Source organism: Archocentrus centrarchus, unplaced genomic scaffold, assembly GCF_007364275.1.
Source record: "Archocentrus centrarchus isolate MPI-CPG fArcCen1 unplaced genomic scaffold, fArcCen1 scaffold_84_ctg1, whole genome shotgun sequence".
Lineage (NCBI taxonomy): Eukaryota > Metazoa > Chordata > Actinopteri > Cichliformes > Cichlidae > Archocentrus > Archocentrus centrarchus.
Genome location: NW_022060294.1, coordinates 13,869 through 39,531, shown reverse-complemented (window position 1 = coordinate 39,531; position 25,663 = coordinate 13,869). Strand labels below are relative to the sequence as shown.

At 42.8% G+C, this 25,663-nt stretch overlaps 1 protein-coding gene across 1 annotated transcript; it reads left to right on the top strand.

The window, feature by feature from the left end:
* Positions 1-21,751: 21,751 nt before the first annotated feature.
* On the top strand, positions 21,752-24,874 carry LOC115777896 (CD226 antigen-like). Its single transcript, XM_030725923.1, has 3 exons — positions 21,752-21,843; positions 22,993-23,325; positions 23,563-24,874. Exons 1-3 carry the CDS (start codon positions 21,777-21,779, stop codon positions 23,715-23,717), a joined length of 555 nt encoding a protein of 184 aa, XP_030581783.1. The 5' UTR covers positions 21,752-21,776; the 3' UTR covers positions 23,718-24,874.
* Positions 24,875-25,663: the final 789 nt, after the last annotated feature.

The following is a 25,663-nucleotide window of genomic DNA, read 5'->3' as shown; positions in this document are numbered from 1 at the left end:
CTGTAACTGCTGATCAGCATGTGGTTAAACTGCAGCCCTGAATGGTTCATGTTGTTGCTGTTGTTTATGAAGCAGCTGCTCTGCTGTAACACCGAGTTCCACCAGTAGATGGCAGCAGAGCTCCTGCACTGAGTGCCACTCAGGGGGAGGAGCTATAAATCATTCCTGTTAGAACTGCAGCATGCTGACAGCACCAGGTTTATTCTCCTGTTTGTGTAAAATGTCAAAGTAAAAATATAAATAAGTATAAATAAATAATGAAGCTGAATTTAAGCTGTTCAATTTATTTATTCTGATGTCAGAACAGGACAAATCAAGTTTCCATCCCACAGAACCACAGGAGGAAAACAGCTGATCCAAAAGCATTTATTGATCTGGAGAGAAACTAAGCTGCTGCTGAGGGAACAAATCCAAACTATGAAGATCACTGAGGACAAAAAGCAGCTGGAAGCTTTCATTAGATTCTGTTCAATAGAAAAATAGATTTTCACACACTGTTAAAATTCCAGCAACATATAGGATGTAATTTTTTACATGTATCAGTCTCATTAAAGGAGGAAAGAAATAAAACATGTAAAAATCTTTGTAAACATGTGGATGGTCTGTGAGGTGCTGGGGGAGCAGTCAGAGAGCAGCAGCTGGACGTCAGTGGTTGGACTGGTGGATACTTCAGTGAAGAGTAGACGACGTCTGGCTCTGGTTTAAAGTCTGAACACAAACACACACAGTTCAAACAACAGGAAACATGATTACAAGCTTTGGAGTTCAATCAAGACCTCCAACCTGCACCTCTCTGCATCACACAGTCCCAGTTCACACTGTACTGGGACCAGTTCAGCTTCCATACTGCTCACACTGTAACTGCAGGCTCACACCTGGGTCCACAGATGTGTAACAGCTGTCTGAACAAATGCATTAAATGAGAGTAAGAATTCAAACATCAGCTGCTTCCAGCTTCTCTCTCAGGCCGAGCAGTGAGGCTCAAAAACAGGAAGCACCTCCAGAGTCTGCAGCCTGTCTGCACACTGATGACTCAGCGAGGCTTTCTGAGGCAGCTCAACTTCCTCAAATGAAACTCACACAGATGTTTTCCCTCCATCATTGGAGCTTTTAAACTCTATGATCTTGTTGTCGATTTGATCAGTAAATCAACTTCTAATATTTTCAGAACTTCAATGATGGAAACACAATCTGTGTCTTAAATGATCACTTTCACTGCTGTTACTGACTAGGAGGTGAATGCTGGAGACACGAGTGTGTTCACACTGAAACATGTGACTGCAGGCAGTGGACTGCACACCTGGCTGCTGTACTAATAACTAGGATATCACAGGATGCTCAGCAGTTCAGCTGTTTCTTTGTGAGGCAGGTGGGCCTCACTGTTGTTTGGGCTCATCTCTCCCTCAGTCACAGCAGTCATCATGTGTTAGTTCACCTCATGGTTACCAACTGCCTCTCTGATTGGTTACTGGGTTTAGTTGGACCTCAGATTTAAAATTAGAGACACAGGCTATAAAATACAAATTCAACACTTTCAATCAAATTCAGGAGATATGTCTGCTGCTGCACTGATCTCAGGTCAGCTTCTCAGGAAACAGGTTATTACTGACACAGAGGTGAGAACTCTGACTTCCTTCACAGCTCTGAGCTGGAGTCATGTGGCCTTAGCTTAGCTTAGCTTAGCTTAGCACAGGGCTAGCAGCTAGCTTGTTTGTGTCTCAGAGCAGCTGTACCTGGGCCTCCTTGTTCTGATGGTTGGTTCTCCATAGCTGACGTCTCCACCTGTCACTGCTGAGTAGACCACAGCTGTATCAGTCTCTGCACAATCAGAAGAAGAAGAAGAAGAAGAAGAAGAAACAGCCTTTATTGTCCCACAGAGGGGAAATTTGGGTGTAACAGCAGCCGCAGTTATTATAAATATAAATAAAGATATAATAATAATCAAACACATCAGACATCACTGCAGCTGCAAGAACTGCACAGCACTGTTACATGATTACACTGCAGCTGTGGCACAACATTTCTATCATCATCTGTAATGTTGCATCACCATGAGAGTGAGTGATGTTTCTACAAAGAGCAGCAGGTTTCCTCAGACTGCAGAGACAAGTTTGACCTTCAGTCAGCACAGCCAACAACTCTGACTCAGGTTATTACAGGACACACACACACACACACAGAGACTCACACACTCACATTTATGATGACAAACCTGCTTCACTGCGGTTAAAGTGTTAAATTGTCGTGTTCACTGTGTTGCAAATGCTGTGAAGCTGCAGCAGTTAGTGTGACAGACACACACAGTTTCCACAGTGTGGTGTTCTCACACATCAGCCTGATGCAGAAGGTCTTCAGCTCTCACCTGAGGAAGGTGTTTGGTCACTTCCTGTTTAGAACAAGGCTCTCAGTGACCTTTGATCCTGCTGCTTGTTCTCTTTGAGGGAAAACATCAGCGTTCCTACAGCTGCTCTCAGAGAGAACTTTGAGATCTTTCACAAGCGAAGCCTGAACCCGAGAGATGATGTCACCATCACAGTGAGAGGAAGAGGAAGTAAAGACGACTGTGTTCAGAGTCACAGATGAAGAGCGGCTGTGTGTCTGTTTGTGTGTAGCTGCCATCAGCTGCATCACTCTCTGCACAATCACACACATTAGAATCAGAGCAGCAACAACACTGTTTGTAATGTTGGCTCGTGCAGAGAGTCAGGGATGAATCTGAGGACCTGCAGCAGCTTCTCAGTTACTTTCTCTCCTTCACACCTCTGCTGATAGGAGTGGGAGGGGTTTGTCTGCAAAGGAAGGCCACGCCCACAAAGCCGCCATCTTCTTTCAGTGCAAACTGACACACTTCACCACAGAGCAGAGACACAAACGCACACTGCAGTGAGAAGTGTGATGGGCTCCAGCAGCAGGAAGGAGCTGCTGTGGTTTAACATGCAACACTTTAAATGATTCTTTGGTTAAAGGACAGTTTGAGAGGCTGAAAACACACAATCAGAGATCTTTGCTCTGTTCAGGCCGTCTCTTTATACGCCTCAGACGCTCAGAAAAAACGTCCTCCTGATCCAGAGTCTGCTCGTAGTGCACGCTGTCACATGCTTCCTGTTTCTTAAACACTTTTATGGTCCTAAAATGTTGCCACATGTTAGCGTTGTTCTTTATAGAAACAGGTCTAACACTCTGCAGCATCTGTGGCGCCTCAGACCAGACAGACAATTAATTAGGAACTGCACGCATGACCAGTTAAATCTGATCTGATAAAAGCTGCTCAGAGTTTGAGGATGTTGTCTCAAAATAAAGAGTAAAAAGCCCCTCCCCCCAGCACGGTACACTGCTACTACACATGCTGAGCTGCGCGCGCCCATGCAGTCTGTGATAACCAAGCTAGCTAGCATTCACTTTAAAGCTTCAAAGTTCAGAGTGTCAGAAACCGGTGAGTGAAGTCATGGTGCTTTTGTCCATCTTTGATATACAGTCTATTAAGTAAACATCATGGACACCAACAAACTGATACACACACCGACCTTCATCTGTGATACAACAAGTCACTGAGACTGTCCTGAACCTTCAAATTCATCAGGGGCTCGTTTGTTTCCTGCTTCAGCTGCTGACCTCCTGATTGGCTGTTACAGAACTGTTAGACGAGTGTGTGCACTCACACAATAAAAAGTCTCCACATTTCAATAAAGTGATCCTGTTTCATTAACATACAGTTTTATTCACACTTCCCTCCCCCAGTATTACCTCTGCTCCATTTGTCTGGATGCTGCTGACGAGCTGATACTTTGACATCACTGTATGTGACATCATCTCCTGCAGCTTTGCTCTGATCTGCTGAAATTAACAGTAATTAATAATTATAATCGATGTGTAGATAATTCAACAAACCAAAACCACACGTCAAATCCAGAAGTCTGAGTCTCACCTCCAGGTTTCCTGTGAGAACGCTGTCTGACCAGCAGAACCAGAAACACCAGTAGAACCACAACACAGAACAATCCAACAGAGATTAACACATGAAGGAGAGAAGAACCAGGAGGAGAGGAACCAGGAGGACGGGCTGATGTAGGGATAGAGGTGGATGTAAGTAGATGTGTGGATGTAGGCTTCCCTTAAATAAATAAAATATATTCATTAAGTTCTGGTCACATTGTGAATGTTGAAACCTGCAGAAACACAGACAGGTGAGTGTGTCACCTGTGACAGTGATCCAGCTGGATGGAGACTCTCCATGACCGCTGATGTCACACTTGTAGAGGCCTTCATCAGACCTGGAAACATGCTGGATGGTCATGTGACCTGTAGGCTGCTTCCTGATGAGGGAGCCATCTTTATAGAAAGCAGCTGGGAGGTTGGAGGGAGTGGTCTTTGTTTGACAGAGCAGAGTGACGTCATCTCCCTCCCTCACAGGGAGGACAGGACTCTGCAGGATCACTGATCCACCTCAACACAGAGACAAACTACAGCATTTCATCCATTTACACACAGCTTCATCAACACTAACTCCACACACTCAGCTTACCAGAGACTGTGAGATTAACCATGTTACTGATGGCACCCTCTCTGGACTCACACCAGTAAACTCCACTGTCTGATGTGAGAATGTAGCAGATGTTACAAGAAGAACCAGCTCGTCTTCCAAACCCAGCATCTCCACAATGACTCCTTGGTCGCGTGCTTGTGTTTCTCCTCAGAGTCCATCCAGCAGAGCTGTCGTCCTCCTCACAGCTCAGAGACACAAAGTCTCCTTCAAAGAACTGAGAGCTGCTGGGACTCACAGTCAGACGAGCTGTGAGGGTTACAATGAAACATGAAGCCAAACAGGTCATATTAGTGAGCATTTATCAGGTTGAAGCTGTGACAGAAGAAGGTTACTGACCTTGGTTTGTTGTGCAGCTCAGCAGTGAGATCAGAACTAAAGAGAAATGACACTCAGGTTGGTTTGACATGAACACACAAAGGTGATCACTCAGAACAACTTTGTATTGATTTACAGTGATGCTTCCCTCTGAGAGGAGCAGAGAGCCAAAGCAGGTCAGAAAATGGTGCCCGTAGTCTAACAGAGGCTCCAGGATTGAACTTTTCATCCTCACAGTGACACAATTATAAAATCAAACTGATCACAACATTTTGGACTTCATGCTCCACTAATGGAGTTCCTGCTGAACCAGGAAACGCTTAAAGTTACAGTATCATTATGACAGGAGGATTTACACAATCCCACTTTAACTGGTGTGTGTCCGCTGCACTGTTCTGTTCACACAATCAGCAACATTTGATTGAAGCTTCTCACTGTTAGATTCATCAGTAACATTGTTCCACTTCCTCCTCAGACCTGCAGTTGGTCCTCATGGTGTTTGAACTTGAATTCAGCCTGATTAGTTTTTCATGTCTTCTCCTCCATCATCAGTTATCAGGAGAGCAGACAGTCAAAGGTCAATAATTCAAACAAACACAGAGATTCTACTTACAGAGCAGACACAGCACAGATGTTTCCTTCATCGTCCTTCTCACTCATTTGAGCTTTTTTTCATTTCTCTCACTGACACCAAGTAAAGCCCCGCCCTCTTCCTCTGAGCACCAGCTTTACTATTGGTGCAGAGGCAGTGGGGGGGGACTTCCTCATCATCATGTTAAAATAGATGTGGTAAAACTGTCCCAGAAAACAGTGCAGTGTCTCTGTTACTGTAAAACACTTTGAATGAAGCTGCTGCTTAAAGGTATCATGCAGACACGGTGTTGTGCATAAGTCTTGGTCCAGCCCTCATGTCTTCATATTTGGCCTCCAAGCAGCCAGACTCTCATCATGTTGAAGGTTCTTCAGCAGCAGTTCTTCAGGCTCTCTGAGAGTCTCTCTCAGTTTCTCTGCTTTACAAACACGTTTTCCTCTCATTCTCAGTCCACTTCTGCTTCCTGAGCCTCTTCTAAATGTTTCTGTGGTTCACACTGACCTGTGAGTCCTTCCAGCAGAAAGCATCAGGATGAACCAGTGTTGTTTCATCACAGAAACACATCATTGTTCTCATTTCTTTAGTTGAAGCTTCAAAAATGTCAAACACAGTTTTAAAGGCATAAAATAGTCTTTTTGTACCAATCAGCTGATTCCCAATCAGCTGTTAGCTGAAAGCCTGACAGTCCTTCAGCTGATCATCTGCTGTTCATGAAGCCTACTCAGAAATGGTCTGAGTGGAAGAGAAGCTGTCAGGAAGCCGTTCTTAGTGAAGGCAAACAGAGGAAAGGCTGAGGTTTGTCAGGATACACAAGAACTGCACTGAAAATCATGGCAGCAGGTCTGATGGAGGGATGAACCCACATCTGACATTTTTGATTCACATCATCATCAGTATGCTCAGAGGAGGTCAGCAGAGGTCAGCAGTGAGAATTTGCATCCATCTCTAAAACAGGGTGGAGGCTCTGTCATGGTCTGGGCTGCATTTCAGCCAATGGGGTTGGAGGTCTGTTCAAATCTGGTGGAATGATGAACCCAGAAAAGAACCATCAGAGTTTGATCCAGCATGAAGAACCATGTGTAAAGTCTCTGATGGGCTTCAGCTTCATCTGCAGCCTGACAATGAGCCCAAACACTCACACATGCAGTAAAAACATCCTGGATATAAAAACACTGCATTACTCAGTCACAGATCGGCCCCCCAGAGCCCGGACCTCTGCATTACTGCAGCAGTGTGGACCGTGAACACTCTGAGGGATAATGTGAGCACTTCCTCACTGCTGATTGTTTCTTCACTCAGAGCAGACGAGCTTCATTTTCTCAGCAGGAGGTTGTTTCATCATCTTTGTGTGTCTTTGTGGAACAATAAGAAACTGTTATCAGTTTAGTTGTGGGCAGTTTGTCGCTGTGTTCTCAGGCTGCTGAGAACGTGTTTGTGTTATGAAGCGTTGAAGGCTGCCTCAGTGTGGAGCTGATGGAGGCCTCAGGCTGTCACAGAGAAGGAAGTGAAAGTGTGACACAGAGATGTCACAGCCTTCTTATTATAGTCTTCTCTGCTCTGCTGGGACCAATAATCACTGCTCAATACTGACAAGTTATTCTGGATCTGAGGAGATGGGAACATGTTTCATAATCAACGTGACCTTTGAGCCAGGAGGTCAGCTCCTCATCGCCCTCTGCTGGTTACTGTGTGAGCTCAGATGTTTTATTTTGGTCACACAAAGAGAACGAGTGAATAAAAGTATCTGTTCATTGAAATCTTCTCGTTACCACGGCTGAGATAATAAATGAATGAACAGGTTAGAGACAGGCTGTTCATTCAGATTTACTGACACATTTTTCTATAATAATTTTATTATATTCAGTGAAAGAATTCAGTAATTTAGCTGCATACTGTGAATATTATTGAAGTCCTAGAAGTTCAAATCTGTCTTATTTTAATTTGCTTGTGTGTGATTTTTGTTTCTTGATCTGTTGTGTTTGTTCCACAGCAGAAAGTGTCACAGCATGAATGTGACAGTGAACGGCTCCGTGTGGCCACCAGGGGGCGACAGATGCCCACAAACACTGCAGTCAGTCATCAGTTATTTCCCTCCACTTACCCGCTGCTGCAAATGAATCATTTATAAAGTGTTAGTTGAATCTCTGAGGATGCAGCATCATTTATTAGTAGATCTGTATCATACATCTATATCAGTGAGAACAATAACAGCAACAAACTGAATGCTGAGGCTCTTTGTTGACTCCTCTCTGCAGGTGTTCCTGTTACAAACAGACAGCAGGTGTGTCCAGGTGCTGTGTCCTTCAGCCAGAATCCGCCCTTTTCACACTTCCAGGTTCAGAATGCAGAAATGAAAGGTAGCAGGGTAAACAGTACGGCTAATACACGGGTGCAACATGGAACAGCATAGTAAGTGCTATCTTAGCGTGCCTTTTTGCTCAAATAGCAAAAGAAAACAGCCACATTTGAATTTTCATGACTTCCCAAAAGAAAAACATGTGCGAGTTAAATGGATAACGGCTATTAGAAGGGAGGAAAGTGCAAAGTTTACCGTTCAGCGTGGCAGTACATAAGTGTGCAGCCAGCACTTCAGGCCCAAGGAGCTTTATGTAAGAGCGGGAGGGAGCCGACTTAGACTGATGAAGGGGTCCGTGCAATTATGATTTGCGTGGAATGATTTTGGGAGTCAGAGGGAAACTCTTCAGACACCGTATGAGAGACCAAGTGCTCGTCTGGGTTCCTACATTGAAGCCGCTTTTAGAGAGAGAGACGTGCAGGACATCGAAGTGATGCAATGTGAGCCTGCTGCTACTGTTATGGAGCACGATTCCTGGCGTCCCCCTTCTCCTGGTGAGTAACATTACAATTCTTATATAAATATACATGATAAAATAATGTAACACTGTTCTAATAAACAGCCTGGATCTAAATGTCCGGCGTACATTTTGAAGCTACAACACATACCTGACTAACAGTATAAACACATGATACTCACCTGAAAAACAGTCTATATCAAGTACATGTGACTTCAAATCTGTACCGTAAAAAGCACTAGCTTATTTAGAGTTAGCATGAAAGGAATGTCATGTACGGGATTTTACTTCTTTTTTTTTTAGTGTACATCAATATACTAATGTCTTCCTTCTGTCACAGGTATAGTGGATGCTGCAGCTGCAAGGATACAGGAGCTGGAGCAGAAAGTGATGGAGCTGGAGAACCAAATAAAGCAGCTGACATTCCTCACAGAGCAGCCTGAGCTGGGTCGTTTCTGCTTAACTGATGAGGAATTCTGCTTCTTCACACGATTCCCTTCTGAGGAAATATTTAAGTTGTTCTGGGAGTCTGTTGAACCATCAGCTTCTAGGATTATTTACTGGACCAAGGTGCAGAGGGAAGCATATGAAACGCCCAGTCCTCATCGTAAGCTCCTCCTCATTGAGGAGTGTTTCCTGTTTCTTTGCCGCGTTGCTGCTGGACTCAAGGAACAAGCTTTGGCATCAAGGTTCAAGGTCAGTTTGTCAGCTGTTAGCTGCATCATCATAACCTGGACCAGTTACTGTTACCTTGTGTTGGGCTCTCAACCTTCATGGATAACTTGAAAGCAGGTGCAAGCTACTATGCCTGAAAATCTCTCCAGTACTGCCCAGAGGTTCGTGTGCTGATTGACTGCACAGAGGTCCGCTGTGAGGCAATAACATCACTCACACTACAGTCTGAAAGTTTCTCAAATTATAAAAATAACACAACTTTCAAAGGACTGATTGGGGTTGCTCTCTGTGGTATCATCACATTTGTTTCACAGCTTTACACCAGATCCATCTCAGATCGGGAAATAATTCTGAGGTCTAACTTCTCCCACCTACTGCAGCCAGGAGATGGAGTGATGGCTGATAAGGGCTTTCCGATTCAAAACATTTTAGCAGAAGTAGGAGCCACCTTGATCATCCCCCCTTTCAAGAAGTCTGCTCAATTCAGCAGGGAAGATGCAGAGAAGACACAAGCAATAGCACGTCTAAGAGTGCTGGTGGAAAGGCCAATCCGCAGAGTGAAAGAGTACCACATCTGGGATGGGGTTGTTCCGCTTTCCCTCACAGGCTCCATCAACCAACTTTGGTCCATTTGTTGCTTGATGTACAACTACCAGGGTCCCCTGGACATCGAGGAGGATGAACCTGTTTGGGTCATTTTTAGAAATTCTCTGATCACATACATGAATTTGAATCAACTCTGTGTGAAAATCTGCTTAAAACTCTCAAACCTGTCACTTTTCTTATTCCAGCTGCTAGTTTTCTAGTTGTTGTCACTGTCATTGACCAGATGTTTTTGTATGCTGATGTAAGTTGTGTTAAATGATACAGAATATTAACTGAATGCTACATGAATGAAACTTAGTGTAAATACTACTTTTTAATGAATGTTTTTAAATATAATAAATCTGTTTTTGACCAATGTGTCTGTGGCTCACGTAAAAACCAGAAAATCCCACAGGGTTCACCCAACCTTAAAACTTCACTCTAATCATAATACAAGATAAACTGATGTATTTCCTTGAAATTTTTTATTCAAATAATATAAACAGCACAGGCTGTTGGCTATAAATTGCTAATGCTACACAGTCGTATGTACTAATGCCAATCTGTGACCCACCTGCCACTGGGACACAAACGTCAATACAGGGGGAATAAATTTACTTCACAATAATGAGTAATATCACAAATTAACCACCTATATTTCAGCGCAGTATTTACTTCACTTTTTATATAAATAAATTTATAAAAATATGTAACTGTACATAAGTGTGAGTCATTTTAACCTGAATTGCTGTTATTACTGTGGCCCACCTGCAGCATGTTTGCGGCACACCAGGGGGCCCAGCCCACACTTTGGGAATCACTGCTGTAAACAAATTGTCCAAAAAGCTGAAAAATACTTTAACAATGTTTGCTCATGTGGTTCTCACAAAAAGGGCACAATTCAAGCTAAAATTAAAAATTTAATCAGACAGATCAATATGCCAACAAACAAAACAACATAATAAAGCAACAAAACCAACAATTTTCAACATATTCTGAGTTTACTGTCTATAAACTGTAAGTCTACAATTTTGATTTTAGATTCAGGTAGACATCCATATAGACATTGTAAGGGATATACGGGCTAGGTGGTGTATACAGGTCTGGCCTAAGTCTTCAGTCAGAAAGACTGTAGCAACCCAGGAGTGTAAGGGAAAGTCTCACAGGTGAATCACAATCAAGGCACAGAGTCTGTACCAGGTAGGTGACTGGGTAGATAAAAGATGTGGTTTCTGAAAAAGCATGGACAACAATCCACTCATTAACAGTATAAACAAGCAGAGTAATAACAATCACCTCAATTTCTGCTGAGTGTAACACACGCACTACTATATAACATCCACAAGAGGTCTCCATAGACTGCAAATAGACAGTCACAGACTCAAACTTATTAGGATCTTAATAACGAAGTTCAAAGGAGTGTGGACAGGCCAACTGGCCTGAGGCTGGTGAAGGAACGCTGGGCCATTGGACCAGCGGTCTGAGCTGGTCAACTCCCCAAGGGATCTCCCCCGTGTGATATCATCAGCTGGATTCTTTTCAGAAGGGACATACCTCCAGCTATTAGCTCCAATGAGCTGTTGGATCTCTGCAATTCGTGTCCCTACAAACACCTTGTATTGCTGAGATTCTGACTGAATCCACTGAAGGACGGTAGTAGAATCAGTCCATAGGATTGTTTCCCGCAGCGGCAGAGTCAGCTCTGTATGCAGGACGGTAGCCAGTTGTGCCCCTGCTAAGGCAGCACATAACTCTAAACGAGGTATGGAGAGCTGGCGCTTCGGTGCCACGCAAGAGCGGGCCATCACGAAGGCCACATGAACCTCATCACCATCAGTTACCATTCTCAAATACGCCACAGCACCGTAGGCCCTCTCCGAGGCATCAGAGAAGATGTGCTGATCAACAGATGTTACTGTTGCAACCCCGGGTGTATAACACCTAGGCAAGCTGATGGTGGGTAAAAGTGGCAACTCCCTTTCCCAAGCTAACCAAGCTGGACGGAGCTCATCCGGGATTGGATCGTCCCACCCCCGGTTCCTTTGCCAGAGTGCCTGAACAAAGACTTTGACAAGTTATTTTGGATCTGAGGAGATGGGAATGTGTTTCATAATCAACGTGACCTTTGACCATGGAGGTCAGCTCCTCATCGCCCTCTGCTGGTTACTGTGTGAGCTCAGCTGTTTTATTTTGGTCACACAAAGAGAACCCCTGACCTTCTGATTGCTGCATCAGCACCCTCTGTCTCATGCATCATTAACTGTGTTGTCTTAAATTAGCAGAGTCATCACTGAGGATCTAATCCCTCTGCGGTCTCTACACAGAGGGCAGAGCCGCTCAGCAGCAGCAGATTGTTTTCCAGGAATGAAAGAATATTTGGATCCATGAAGTGAACTGGAATCATTTCCCTGCAGACAAACAGAGTCAGAGAGCTTCAAGAAGCTCTCACACTGATCATCATGGTTCTGCTTCCTCTTTGGTTCATCATGTCTGATGTTGGGAATTATCCCTCTCACAGAGTTTCCTGTGTCGTGTTTGCAGCATTAACTACACTTTTTGTCATGACCTTTGACCTTTATTCATCAGCCCAAACTGATGTGAGTTCACAGACAGAGTGGAGTGGGAGGTCTCTGCTCATCTGACTGTGTCAGTGAAACTAGTTCACTTCCTGTTATTGTTCCCTCTGAGTGCCCAGGTGTTCCCATATATGGGCAGAGCAGGAAAACAGGAATGTGTTGCTGTGGTTACGGCTCTGGTGCAGGGAGTGTCGACACGGAAACTCAGGACAGTCTGTTTGCTGCTGACTGTTTGGTGCAGAGGTCACTTTATCTTCAGACTGGAACTTGTGATGTTTCATGTCCTCATTTTTAGATTTGAGCTTTTTCTCAGCGTTTTTGTTTGTGTGGAATAAAAGCAGACGGGAACACCAAGATCACACTTTTCCTCTGTCAGTGGATCATTTTCCTCCTGAGGATCAGCAGAGTGTTTGAGGCTCTCAGAGCTCCTTCACATCAACAGTAAGTGTTTAAAATGACCTCTTTCAGCCTTTATATGTATATGTGTATATGTGTGTGTATACACACACATATACACATATACATCAAAACTATATACAGTATAGTATAGAGACAGTATGTGGTGTGTTTGTGGATAAACAGTTACAGGAAATAGAGGTGCTTTATTCATTTTTATTCAGGAATAAAAAAACAACTGACAGCTTTGGTCTCAGGCAGTTCTTTTTTGGTTTAACTTCCACAGCCGTAGAAAACACACTCACAGAAGCCTGAAGAAGCAGGGGTGCAGAAACTGAAATTCTAATTTGTACAGGTGCTTCTGATTATGCCGCTCTAACAGTGGACTCAGATCACCCAGAACGCTTCCTCTGTTTCCCACGTCTTTTTTAGCAACTCGAATCACACAATGAAGCAGTCACGTGATTTTAGAAAAATGGGGCCTCGTTTAACTTTTGTCACGTGATTTTCTCAAAAACGATACGGGCCTCGACACAGGCTTCGTTTGGGCACGCCCAAATTTGCTCGGTACAGGGCTTCGGTACAAGACAAAACATCACAAGTCTTTTTATTTGTGTTTCAACGTGTTATACAAGAAGTCATGAAATGTTGTTCATCACCTCCTCACCTGTGTTAGCAGAAAAAGAAGTTAAATGAAAGAAACTCTCACACCTCTGTTGCTTTGTGTTATGTGTTCAGCCCACATATGGACAGGAATGTGGTTGGTAAGGTTTTGCTATGGGCACAGGTGCAGGGTGTGTCTATCAAACAGGCTCACACACGGAAATACAGGTTTATTTAGTCTGTGTCTGTTGGTACAGAGGCCGCTTTACCCACTGAGTTTTAACTCGTGTTTTATCTTGATTTTCTTTATATTTCTGTGTAACTGTGTGTAACTGCGTGTGATAAATCTTACACAGGTTCCTTTTGACCTACTGAAAAATCAGATGGATATACCAACATCACATTTTTAGGCCCGAGCCTCACGAAGTGATCGGCGAGGAGCCTATTGTATTCGCTCGCGCGAAAAACGAAAAAAGGTTTGACAACGGACCCTCAAACAAGGTAGGTCAGGTCCAACGCTTCTCGAAAACGTATATATGGGGGTGAATGGAGCAGCCCATAATTGAAATTGTTAGCGTCATCAGCTAGCTTGCGCGACGAAATTGGGTCAATGAGGAGCGCAACGCGCTCCTCATTGACAATGGACCTCACGAAAACGTGGGTCGCGTCGAGACGTTTCCGAAAACGTATATATGAAGGTGACTGGGTTGGCGCATTATTGGAATCGTTAGAATTGTTCATTATTATTATTCTTATTCTTTCTGAGTAAACGATCGCTAATTTGACCCCCTGAACATATACGAAAAGTCACCAATTTTTCCATGCAAGCCAGGTCTGGTGAAACATTTTGGTTTTTTTTGGCGCCATTAAAAAACTCAAAAAAGTGGCGAAACAGCGCCCCCTAGAATTTTGAAATTTTGCATTCCTATGGGAGGGCCGAAAAAAAAGTTACCCACAGAACCACCAAATTCTGGCCAGAAAAAGACCATATGAAGACTGACAAAAAATTACATTATGAAGTTGCCGCCTGACAAACAGGAAGTCGGCCATTGTGGATTGAACTTTGACCCTTGCCGAGTCACCATTTTTGCACACCTCGTATTTGAATCAACTTGTCCCAAGGCGTTTAACCAACCGACACCAAAATCACTCGGGATCACCTAGAGAAGTGGGGCATCAAAAGTTATTCGGGGTTTTATAGAATATTCAACGGTGTTACCATGGCAACCCCATAAATTTGGCCTTCGTTTTTGTCTCTCGCCGCAAATTTTTTTGTGCATTCGTTCGCACAATCTTTGGCCGATCAGCCTCAAAATTTAATAACTTGTTTACTGAACCAGCCTGAACCCACAATTAGGGAATCAAGTTTCTAGGTGCAATAGCGCCCCCTACAGAAGCAAACAAATATTTGAATGGAGGTCCAGAATTTTAGTTTGTCTGAAACGCATGAAAATTTGTGTCAACATTCTTGACGTCATCCTGATCAAAAAAGCCAATCACATCCATACTCTATTTTCTAACACGTTGCCATGGCGGAGCCCGAAATGCCCCATTTTATTCTAATGGGAAAAAGCGAAAAATCCCCCATACTAAAGTTTCTGCTTAGTTTGCCCGAAATATATGAAATTTGGTACACAGATTGTTGATGTCAGCCTGATCAAAAAAGTCAATCACACCTATGTCATATTTTGGACGCTGGTCCCATGACGATGCCAAAACTGCCCTATTTTATCCCTATGGGAAAAAATGTGAAATTTCTGCGATGGAAAAATGACCCTTGCTTTCTCAAAAATGCATACACATGCCTGAAATTTGGTACACACATTCTCCACATCTCCCTGAACATAAAACCTACAGGTGAAATTACTGTAATGTGTAAGGCGTTGCCATGGCGATGCCCAGAATATGGCATCTTTTTCCTTCAGTTAGCCAATTCATCCATTTCAAAATTTCACATGTAGCAGCCAAAAAAACGGCTAAAACTGGCACGGCTGGAAAAGCACGGTTCAAATCGGCACCAGCGCTTGGGCGGCGGCCGGCGAGGGCCTATTATCGCTGCTTGTTCTTATTATTCTTTCTGAGTAAACGATCGCTAATTTGACCCCCTGAACATATACGAAAAGTCACCAATTTTTGCATGGAAGCCAGGTCTGGTGAAACATTTTGTTTTTTATTGGCGCCATTAAAAAAGTCAAAAAAGAGACAAAACAGCGCCCCCTACAAATTTCAAATTTTGCATTCCTATGGGAGGGGCAAAAAAAAAGTTGTGCGCAGAACCACCAAATTCGCGTCAGAAAAAGACCATATGAAGACCGACAAAAAATTACATTATGGAGTTGCCGCCTGACAAACAGGAAGTCCGCCATCTTGGACTGAACTTTGACCTTTGCCGATTCAGCGTTTTTGCACACCTCGTACTTTAATTAACTTGTCCTAGGGCGTTTAACCGACTGCCACAAAAATCGCTCAGAATCATCTACACAAGTGGGGCATCAAAAGTTCTGCGTGGTTTTATAGAATATTCAACGGTGTTGCCATGGCAACCCCATAAATTTGGCCTTCGTTTTTGTCTCTCGCCGCAATTTTGTTTGTGCATTCGTTCGCACAATCTTTGGCCAATCAGCCTCAAAATTTAATAACTTGTTTACTGAACCAGCCTGAACCCACAATTAGGGAATCAAGTTTCTAGGTGCAATAGCGCCCCCTACAGAAGCAAACAAAAATTTGTATGGAGGTCCAGAATTTAGTTTCACTGAAATGCATGAAAATTTGTGTCAACATTCTTGACGTCATCCTGATCAAAAAAGCCAATCACACCCATACTCTATTTTCTAACACGTTGCCATGGCGGAGCCCGAAATGCCCCATTTTATTCTAATGGGAAAAAGCGAAAAATCCCCCATACTAAAGTTTCTGCTTAGTTTGCCTGAAATACATGAAATTTGGTACACAGATTTCTGATGTCAGCCTGATCAAAAAAGTCAATCACACCTATGTCATATTTTGGACGCTGTTCCCATGACGATGCCAAAACTGCCCTATTTTATCCCTATGGGAAAAAATGTGAAATTTCTGCGATGGAAAAATGACCCTTGCTTTCTCAAAAATGCATACAAATGCCTGAAATTTGGTACACGCATTGTCCACATCTCCCTGAACATAAAACCTCCAGGTGAAAATGATGTAATATGTAAGGCGTTGCCATGGCAAAGTCCGGAAAATGGCATCTTTTTACTTGAGTTAGCCAATTCATCCATTTCTAAATTTCACATGTAGCAGCCAAAAAAACGGCTAAAACTGGCACGGCCGGAAAAGCTGGGTTCAAATCGGCACCAGCGCTTGGGCAGCGGCCGGCGAGGGCCTATTATCGCTGCTTGCAGCTTTAATTTAGTTTTTTTTTTAATCCTTCAGTGGAATTGTTTCCATACTGATCAGAAAATTTTTCTAGCATTTAAGGAGATCGCTTCAGAAAATCAGTAAGTGTTTTTAAACATCTTTCAGCTTTTTAGCTCAACAAACTGAACTCAGGAAACACTCACTGCAGACCTGCTGCAGCTTGTCTGTACATGTTTGCTCTGTGTGTTTGTGCTGCTTCTTCGTCCTCTCTGTAATCAGATGTACTGAAAGTCTCCTGCTGTGATCTTTGAGAGCAAAGTCCAAACAGCCTCCCTGGTTCTCCATGAAGAACAAAGATCTGCTCTCTGTGGCTCCAACACAACTTAAAGAGAATCAAAGGAGGACAAAGTTCTCCAGCATAGCTGTGGTTTGATGGAGGCTGCAGCTAAATGCTGCCTCCTCCATAGTACAATCTACATTTTTATTAGGGATGGCAATGATACCACTTCTTTATGTCTGATATTTTACATTTGGATATCTGCCAATACCAATACAAATCCAATCTTTTTTTAAAAAAAAAAAACAAACAAGCAAAGAAAACAAAACAATTGTTTTTAAATGCCTGTATAATTTTTTACATAAGTCAACAGTCTCTCACACAACAAAATCAAAATCTTTGTTGTCCTACATACAAGACTAAGAACCAGGGCAGGCAGAGCTTTTCAGGCAGTGGTGCCAAACCTCTGGAACTGTTTACCACTCCAGCTCCTTTTAGCTGACTCTGTGGCATCTTAAAAAAACAGCTGAAAACTTTTCATTATAACCAGGCTTTCTGTTGACTTTATTTTTATTCTTTTTCTTTTAATAAGGTAATGTTAATATGTTTTTAACATGGTGTTTATTCTGCTTTTTTTGATTCTGTGTTTAATTATTGTACAGCACTTTGTGACTTGTTGTCTGTATAAAGCAGTAAATAAATAAACTTTACTTACTTACAACAATGGCTCTATCACCTGAATCCTGTTGCTCCTGTGTGAGAAGGTGATGCTTTGGCTTTTGGTATGTTGCAAATTTCAGTAGGGCTGCAACTATAGATTATTTTAGCAATCGAGTATTCTATTGATTATTCAATCGATTACCCAAGTAACTGGATTAGAAATACTTTTTTCACATTAACAGTTCATCTGCATAATTTAACTTCCATACTGCAGTTTTTCCCTGTGTGAAACAAACAGGGTGGATGGAGCAGCTACAAAAATCTGTTTTCTTCACTTACTGATCAGGTGGTTGATGAAGAACCTCCAGCTGTTTCCCAGTGAAGGTTTAATGGAGGTTACAGGGAGAAAAGCTTCTTTTGGACGCTAGAAAAACATTTCATTCCGCTCCATCTGAGCTCACCGGCTCCGCCTCTTTGCACTTGTGCAGACAGACTGCAGTAAATCAGCTGACTGCTGTTGTTGTGTTATCAGTGTTTATGTTGAAAAACTGGGGGCTGTGTGAGCGTAATCTTGTAATGCTTTATATTCACAAGCATTCTCCTAAATACGTTTCTACTGATAATTAATATCAGTATTTTTACTTTGAGCACTCAAAGCACTTTATACAACATGCCTCATTCACACTCATTCATACTCTGAAGGTTGGGGGTTCTTTGGGGTTTTGTATTTTGTCCAAGGATACTTTGGCGTGCAGACTCGAGAAGCCAGATATTGACCCAACAACCTTCTGAATACATGAGCAGCACCACCTCCTCCATTAATTTTATAATTCTCATGACAAATAAGTTTGTGTTCACTTCCTTATTTATTCCCACTGAAACTAATGGTGTTATTAGCTGATAAACAGCAGAAAAAAAGCATGCAGGTTCATTGTAACCAAACAGACTAATGATATGTAACAATATAGGCCACAGAGGTGGGAAGTAACAATGTACAAATACTTCATTACTGTACTCAAGTAGAATTTTCAGGTACTTTTACCTGTCCATTCTCTTCCACTTATCCTATTCAGGATCATGGGGGGGGCTGGAGCCTATCCCAGCTATCATAGGGCAAGAGGCAGGGTACACCCTGAACAGGTCGCCAGCCTGTTGCAGGGCCAACACAAAGAGACAAACAATTAACCTAACCCCAGTAAGTGCATGTCTTTGGACTGTGGGAGGAAACCCACACAGACACGGGGAGAACATGCAAACCCCACATAGCCGAGGAGGAATCAAACCCAGGCCTTATAGATGTTATTCTAACTGTGAGACAGCAGTGCTAACCACCACACCACCATGCTGCCCCCTTTTAATTTTACTCCCTACATTTTTTACACAAATATCTGTACTTTCAGTACATCCCTACAGCAGGAATGGAAATCATCAAAGATAGCTCATGAAATTCTGAGTTACATGCTGTTAAATTCAATTGTGTAAATCCACGCAGAGCAGAAAACCTCAGAGCAGCAGCAGCTGATCACAGCCTGACACACGCAGAAAATCTACTGGAGCTACAATAGAAATGATTGTGATTCTTCTCCCCTGAGCCACTACAACTGATACCAGGGTCCCCCCACCTGCTGAATCCCACTGTAACCCCTGATTATACTCATGGGAGGTCAGCACACCCCTGGCCTGGGCCTAGAGGGGGCCCGGATGGGAGAGAGATTAAGATTTCAGGTAGCCAGGCCTCTATCACATCTGAGGAGAATTGGAGAAGGGGGGCCCTCTCCTTAGTGTATCCAGATGAGCACAGTGTATGGCCAAAGGCACAGCCTACTCTACATCAGCCATGAGTCACTGTTAACACTGGGTTTTAAAGGTTGCCACCGTCAGGACTGAGTCATGGTTGCTCAAAACTTTACAAGACCGACTGACTTTAGTGATGTGGTAGGTGTAAAATATTGAATAAGATGTGCTGCATGACTGGCTTTATTTTCACTCTTACATTTAACTTTATGACACACAAATTTTCAAGTGGATCGCCAATGTTTTCTCCAAGTGTATTGTGGGTAAAACTCTTCACCAACCATCCACCAATGTCATCATCAGTCACTTGGCAACAGATTGTAAACTAAGTGGAGCATTTTTACGGACTAAGCTAAGATGAGTGGCACTTCATAACATACACATACACGCTGCTGCAGGCATGTGTATGTTGTAAAATGATATTATGATGAGCTTTATTATTCAGGTATAAAGGGCCCGGTCATTTGCCCTGCCCCCGGCCTGGCTCTGATTTGTTCCGCTAGTGCAGGGATTCTATAATCCAGGCCTCGAGGGCCGGTGTCCTGCAGGTTTTTAGATGTGTCTCTGCTTCAACACACCTGAGTCAAATATAGAAGTCATTAGCAGGACTCTGGAGAACTTGACTGCATACTGAGGAGGTAATTCAGCCATTTGAATCAGGTGTGTTGGATCGGGGACACATTTAAAACCTGCAGGACACCGGACCTCGAGGCCTGGAATTGAGGATCCCTGCACTGGCGGATGCAGGTAACAACAAATAGAACTTTTTTATTATTATTTTTCTCTGTTTTAATATAGCACAAAGTTCAGTTAACTTCACACAACAATAGCTGGTAGAAACGTCCACCAAAGAGCTTTTTTTTACTTTCGTAGTTTCAGAGCCTGTACTTTTTATTTTTACTTGAATAAAAACTTGAAATTAGCATTTCAACTTTCAGTGTTTTTAACACAAGCATCTGTACTTCTGCTTACGTGAAGAGTGTCTGTACTTCTGCCACCTTTGACAGGATCTGAACATTTACATTGCAAATAAAGTTAAGGAATGTTTCTTCATCCTTTAACTTGTGAGCCAGATTTATGTAATAAATATGTCCTTTAAGTTATTTAGAAGAAAACACATTTGTTACAGTCTTGAACTCCCAGAAAGCTTAAAAGTCAATAAAACACATCCAAACTCGGAGGATCAACCCTTTGTTTAGACTTGTCTAACACTTGTGTGTCTCATTGTTTCACAGAATAACATTATCACATGTGCGGAACACATACCTAGACACTGAGTGACAATGAGCGCTGACTCGTACGTCAACGTCGCCGCCATAGTGGTTGTGGCAAAACTGGCCAACATAACCTGAGAGAGATGCTGCACTCTGGTGCTGTGTGGACTGGTTCGAACCATTTTACAGTCAAACGGGATCACAGGTGAGACTGAAGAATTGTTTTCGATTGTATCTGACCATCCTAGCATTTTGAAAACAGAATTTGCAGATGTTGCAGTGACACTATGTAGTCCCTTGGTGCACCTTCAAACAATGAGGTCAATCTACATTACCTGAACTAACTACTCTGATAGCAATAAAGACTGATTGAGGTAAAACCCAGACCTTCTGTTTGCTGCTGCCTGCACATAAGTCTATTTTTGCATTTATGCTTTTTGCCCCTTGTTTCTGTGTAATAGTAATAATAATAATACATTTCATTTATGAACCCTTAACAAAAGTTGGATAAAAAAGCACTTTTTTGTTGTTTCACCTTTTTAACCATAATATTTTAACATTTTATTGTATGCAATAAAAGATGGATCTATAATTTTAGTATTCAGTTTTACTGTTAAAGTAGATCACTGTCTTTTTTTATTTTAATCTATAAACTTTGTTCATTTCTTGCCTTAAAGATCATCATTAATAATACCTAAATTGATAAAAATTAGTGACCATAAAAATGTTATTTAATTCATAAACCTGCACATGTCATATCTACATGTCAGGATCTGGTTATTGTAGTTTTTTATCATCACAGTAACAGTGTTACAAACATCAGAAGCTGTAAGCACTCATAAAACCATTAGAAATACAGACGCTGATTTGATGCTGCACCCTAACATAGGTGGAGCATTTAACATTTATAATTATCAGAGAAAGTTATGTTATTTTTTGTGGCAGTTTCCCAGTGTATATTAGTGCATATTTAAATGTGTGAATGAACGCTTTGACCTAAATAACTTTGTAGAGAGGTGCTTTATGAAGTTCAGTCCATTCACTTGTATCAGTGCAGATCTGCCACATCCAATATGGCGGACGCGCTGACGTGTCACAGCAACGAGCCGCTCCGCTAAACGCGGCGTCTGCGTATAGATGTGTGTGTGGGACTGATAGTGTGTGTGTGGGACTGATAGTGTCATTGTGCAGACACGCGTCAGACTGTTAGAAACATCCATGTAGTTCAAGAACAGCTTCAAACATTTAGGTGGTTCAGGCCTTGCTTTGTCCATCACTACTTATAATCAACATTTATATGATCTATCCCACTTTATGAATTATCTCTGATTACTTGGATGGTCACGTGTTCTTCGCTATGAATTGTGGGATCAAAACTCGCTGGGTGGAACGCGGAAATGACTTCCGAAACATTTTTGTTGTTCTGCTGGACTTTCCTGTTTGTCCGAGTCTTTGTTTCTGCAGGTGAGCTTTACCTGATACAAACCAAACTTCGTGTCCCTCTGAGATAAAGAGCTAGAATGAGTTACTCGGATCACGGCATCTGACGGTGCCACCAGGCAGATCAAAGTGTTAGCGAGGCATGCCAAGCTTAAACTTGGCTTAAACTTGGCTTAAACGTGGCTGAAACGTGGCTCGTCTCAAGCTTGCAATGTGAAGGCAGCTCTCTCGATGTCCACGGTAACAGATGCCAACAGAACCTGGTCGAGAGAAGGCTATGCTCATAGTTTCAGTTTAAAATGGCTGGACGCGCCATGTTTTCACAAACCTTTCATTCTCCACATTTCCACATGCTCTAAAGGCGGTGTAGATGCTCCACTGCGGGAGTGCGATTAATACATATAACTTGTTGTGATGTATCTTTTTAATACTGCCAAAGGAAGCCGTGCAGTAGCAGCGCAGACTGACTATGTTTTGGGCTTCACTAATAGAAATGTGTCATTAACAAATTTGTGCACAAACTGCATCTGCAAACCTTTCACACGCACATTTATACTAATTGAAATTGTGTCGACTTTAGACTTTTAATGATATCTTAATGAACATTAACTTCATTCTTGCTAGATGTTCTTGTTTATCTGCAGGTTTTCATTGCAGTGGTTCTCATCTTGGGCTGACAGATCAGCTTTTTCTTATAACCTGTTTTTTTTTTTATATCAACTTTGATATCAGAACTTTTATGTTTTACTTGAGCCAAAGTGACTAGCTCATTGGAAAGGTATTCAGCATCTCCCTGCATTCTTGTCTTAGTGGTGCAGGCTTCTCTCTCACAGCACCGTCGCGGCTTTCTCCATCTTACATCAAGGTGAATGTGTCTCCTGGAGACATCAGTCCTTCACAATGTGATGTGTGTGTGTGTGTGTGTGTGTGTGTGTGTGTGTGTGTGTGTGTGTGTGTGTGCGCGTGTGTGTCAGTGTGTTGTGTCAGCAGCTTGTTGTGTATCCAGCTACAAAGCTTTTTGTTCAGTGTATTGAAACAGCTGTAGCTACATAAAAGAGTTGCAGTAGCTCCGAGGACGGCTTTATATTGTGTATTATGTTTGGTTATGTGTGAGAGCTCTGTAATCTCTCTCTGACCTTTAACCTCTCTGCTCTGTGTTGTTTCCTCTTTCAGAGCAGAAAAACATCACAGCTGAGTCTGGACAGGACGTCACTCTGACATGTCGAGCTCCAAACAACAACATCTTAGCTGTAAAGTGGAGCAGAGCTGACCTGGAGCCAGAACATGTGCTTTTGTACCGGGATGAGCACTTTGATACAGATAACCAGCATCCATCCTTCAAGAACCGGGTGGATCTGCAGGACAGACAGATGAAGGATGGAGACGTGTCTGTGATTCTGAAGGACGTGACGACTAATGATGAGGGAACATACAAGTGTCGCATCTTCATGGCAGGAACAAAGAACGAATTCAGCAGCATCTACCTGAGAGTTGTTGCTCCTCCAGGTGAGTGAGCAGAGTTCAGTGTGTCTGTGATCAGAGGTGAAGCTGCTTCCTGGTTGTTGATGTTTGTTTCTAAAGATGTTGTTGATGAGACTTTGTAGAAAGCAGCTGGTCTGAGTGATGTGATCAGAGTGCAGTAGATAATGTCTGACAGCAGTTTGAAGAGGAAATGGATTCTGTTCTGTTCTTCACTCATCACCTACCTGACAGCTGACACCTCACACCTGTTTCTACCTGCAGGTCCAGGAGGAGCACCTGTTGGTCTGATTGTGGGTCTGATCGTTCCTGCTCTGCTGCTTCTTCTTGTTGCTGCTGTTGGTTTTCGGATCTACAGGAAACGTAAAGAACAGAAGCAGGATCCATACCAGCCTCCAGCTGAACTGCAGCCTGTTTGAGACGTCTCAGATGTTCACAGCTGGACTGAGACTCTGCTGCTGCTCCAAACTCTCAGAGCTGTCTGTGAGCATTCAGATGATCGGAGCACAGACAGCAGTCAGCTGTAGATTTGAAATCACTATGTATTTATTTGAGTTTCCACGTTAGCCGCTGATCTCAGTGTAAGTGTTTCTATTATTTGAAATGTTCTGTCCGCCTTGGTTTATGTGGACCATCCAGGAATCTTGAAGTAAGACTTAAAGAGTGAATTTTGCTCATTTAAAGCAAAATCTTTCTGCCACTGATGTCTAGAAATGTGTTATTTTTTTTCTTCGAGTGTTTGCGTGTATTTTTGCGTTCAGTGTTGTCTATGATACAGCATCAGAATCAGTGTGTTTTATCTTCAGCTGTGTGTGAGATCAAACTTGTCCTGTGAGGTTTGAACCACACAAACTGAACCTCATGCAGAGATCAGCTGTTACAGTATCATTACACACAGACTGAACCAGCTGACAGTGATCAGGACTGATCACTGATCAGATACTGCTCAATGGCATCTGAGTTTACAAAGTGCCCTTTCAGTATTAATAAACCAAAGAGAAATTATTTCCATGGAGCTGCAATCAGATGTTTCCTCTCTCTGATCTGTGAGGCTTTAACTTCATGAAGGAGACTCTTCAGTCTGTTTGTTACTTCAGTTTAAACTTTTCCAGAGCTGATCAAATACTGTTGATTTATTTATTTTAATTTAATGAGTTTCTTCATCATTTATAAAGTTGTCTATGCACTGAATGTCTTTCTTGATCCAGTCTATATTCATTTGTTTCTGTGGCTGTAAAGGTTGATGGCTCAATGCAAACTGAACTGAACCAACCTCCTGCATGTAAAACAGACGTATCCAAGAAGAACTCAAATAAAACCTGATAGTAAACCTGCTCTTGACCGTCTCCCTGCTGTAGACTGAGATAAAGCTGAGATCTGAGGCTGATCCTGGAACAGGAAACAACAGGATGGAGGATCGTTCACAGAGAGGAAATCTGGTCTAAAGCTGCTGTGAACAAAGAGAGAAGAAGCTCCTGCTCTGATTAACTCTGAACTAGATGTGACCCATTTCTATGGGGCCTCTCGGCCAGGTCATGTTTGTAAATGAAAACTGGTTCTCAAACATTTGGTAAAATAAAGGTATAAAAAATATGAGAGCAGCAAAAAATATTAATACCAAGAAGCAGTCCAACAACAAGTGATGGTGTTCACACTGTGGTCTGATTATTATACACTGCTCAAAAAAAATAAAGGGAACACTTAAACAACACAATATAACTCCAAGTAAATCAAACTTCTGTGAAATCAAACTGTCCACTTAGGAAGCAACACTGATTGACAATCAGTTTCACATGCTGTTGTGCAAATGGAATAGACAACAGGTGGAAATTATTGGCAATTAACAAGACACACTCAATAAAGGAGTGGTTCTGCAGGTGGGGACCACAGACCACTTCTCAGTACCTATGCTTTCTGGCTGATGTTTTGGTCACTTTTGAATGTTGGTGGTGCTTTCACACTCGTGGTAGCATGAGACGGACTCTACAACCCACACAAGTGGCTCAGGTAGTGCAGCTCATCCAGGATGGCACATCAATGTGAGCTGTGGCAGGAAGGTTTGCTGTGTCTGTCAGCGTAGTGTCCAGAGGCTGGAGGCGCTACCAGGAGACATGTAGGAGGCCATAGGAGGGCAACAACCCAGCAGCAGGACCGCTACCTCTGCCTTTGTGCAAGGAGGAACAGGAGGAGCACTGCCAGAGCCCTGCAAAATGACCTCCAACAGGCCACAAATGTGCATGTGTCTGCACAAACGGTTAGAAATTGACTCCATGAGGATGGTATGAGGGCCTGACGTCCACAGATGGGGGTTGTGCTCACAGCCCAACACCGTGCAGGACGCTTGGCATTTGCCAGAGAACACCAG

Excerpts from the sequence above, each read along its gene's own strand:
- LOC115777896 (XM_030725923.1), top strand. The coding sequence starts at position 21,777 with ATGACTTCCGAAACATTTTTGTTGTTCTGCTGGACTTTCCTGTTTGTC. Across the intron at positions 21,844-22,992 it reads CCGAGTCTTTGTTTCTGCAG|AGCAGAAAAACATCACAGCT; the intron begins GTGAGCTTTACC and ends TTCCTCTTTCAG. Across the intron at positions 23,326-23,562 it reads GAGAGTTGTTGCTCCTCCAG|GTCCAGGAGGAGCACCTGTT; the intron begins GTGAGTGAGCAG and ends TTCTACCTGCAG.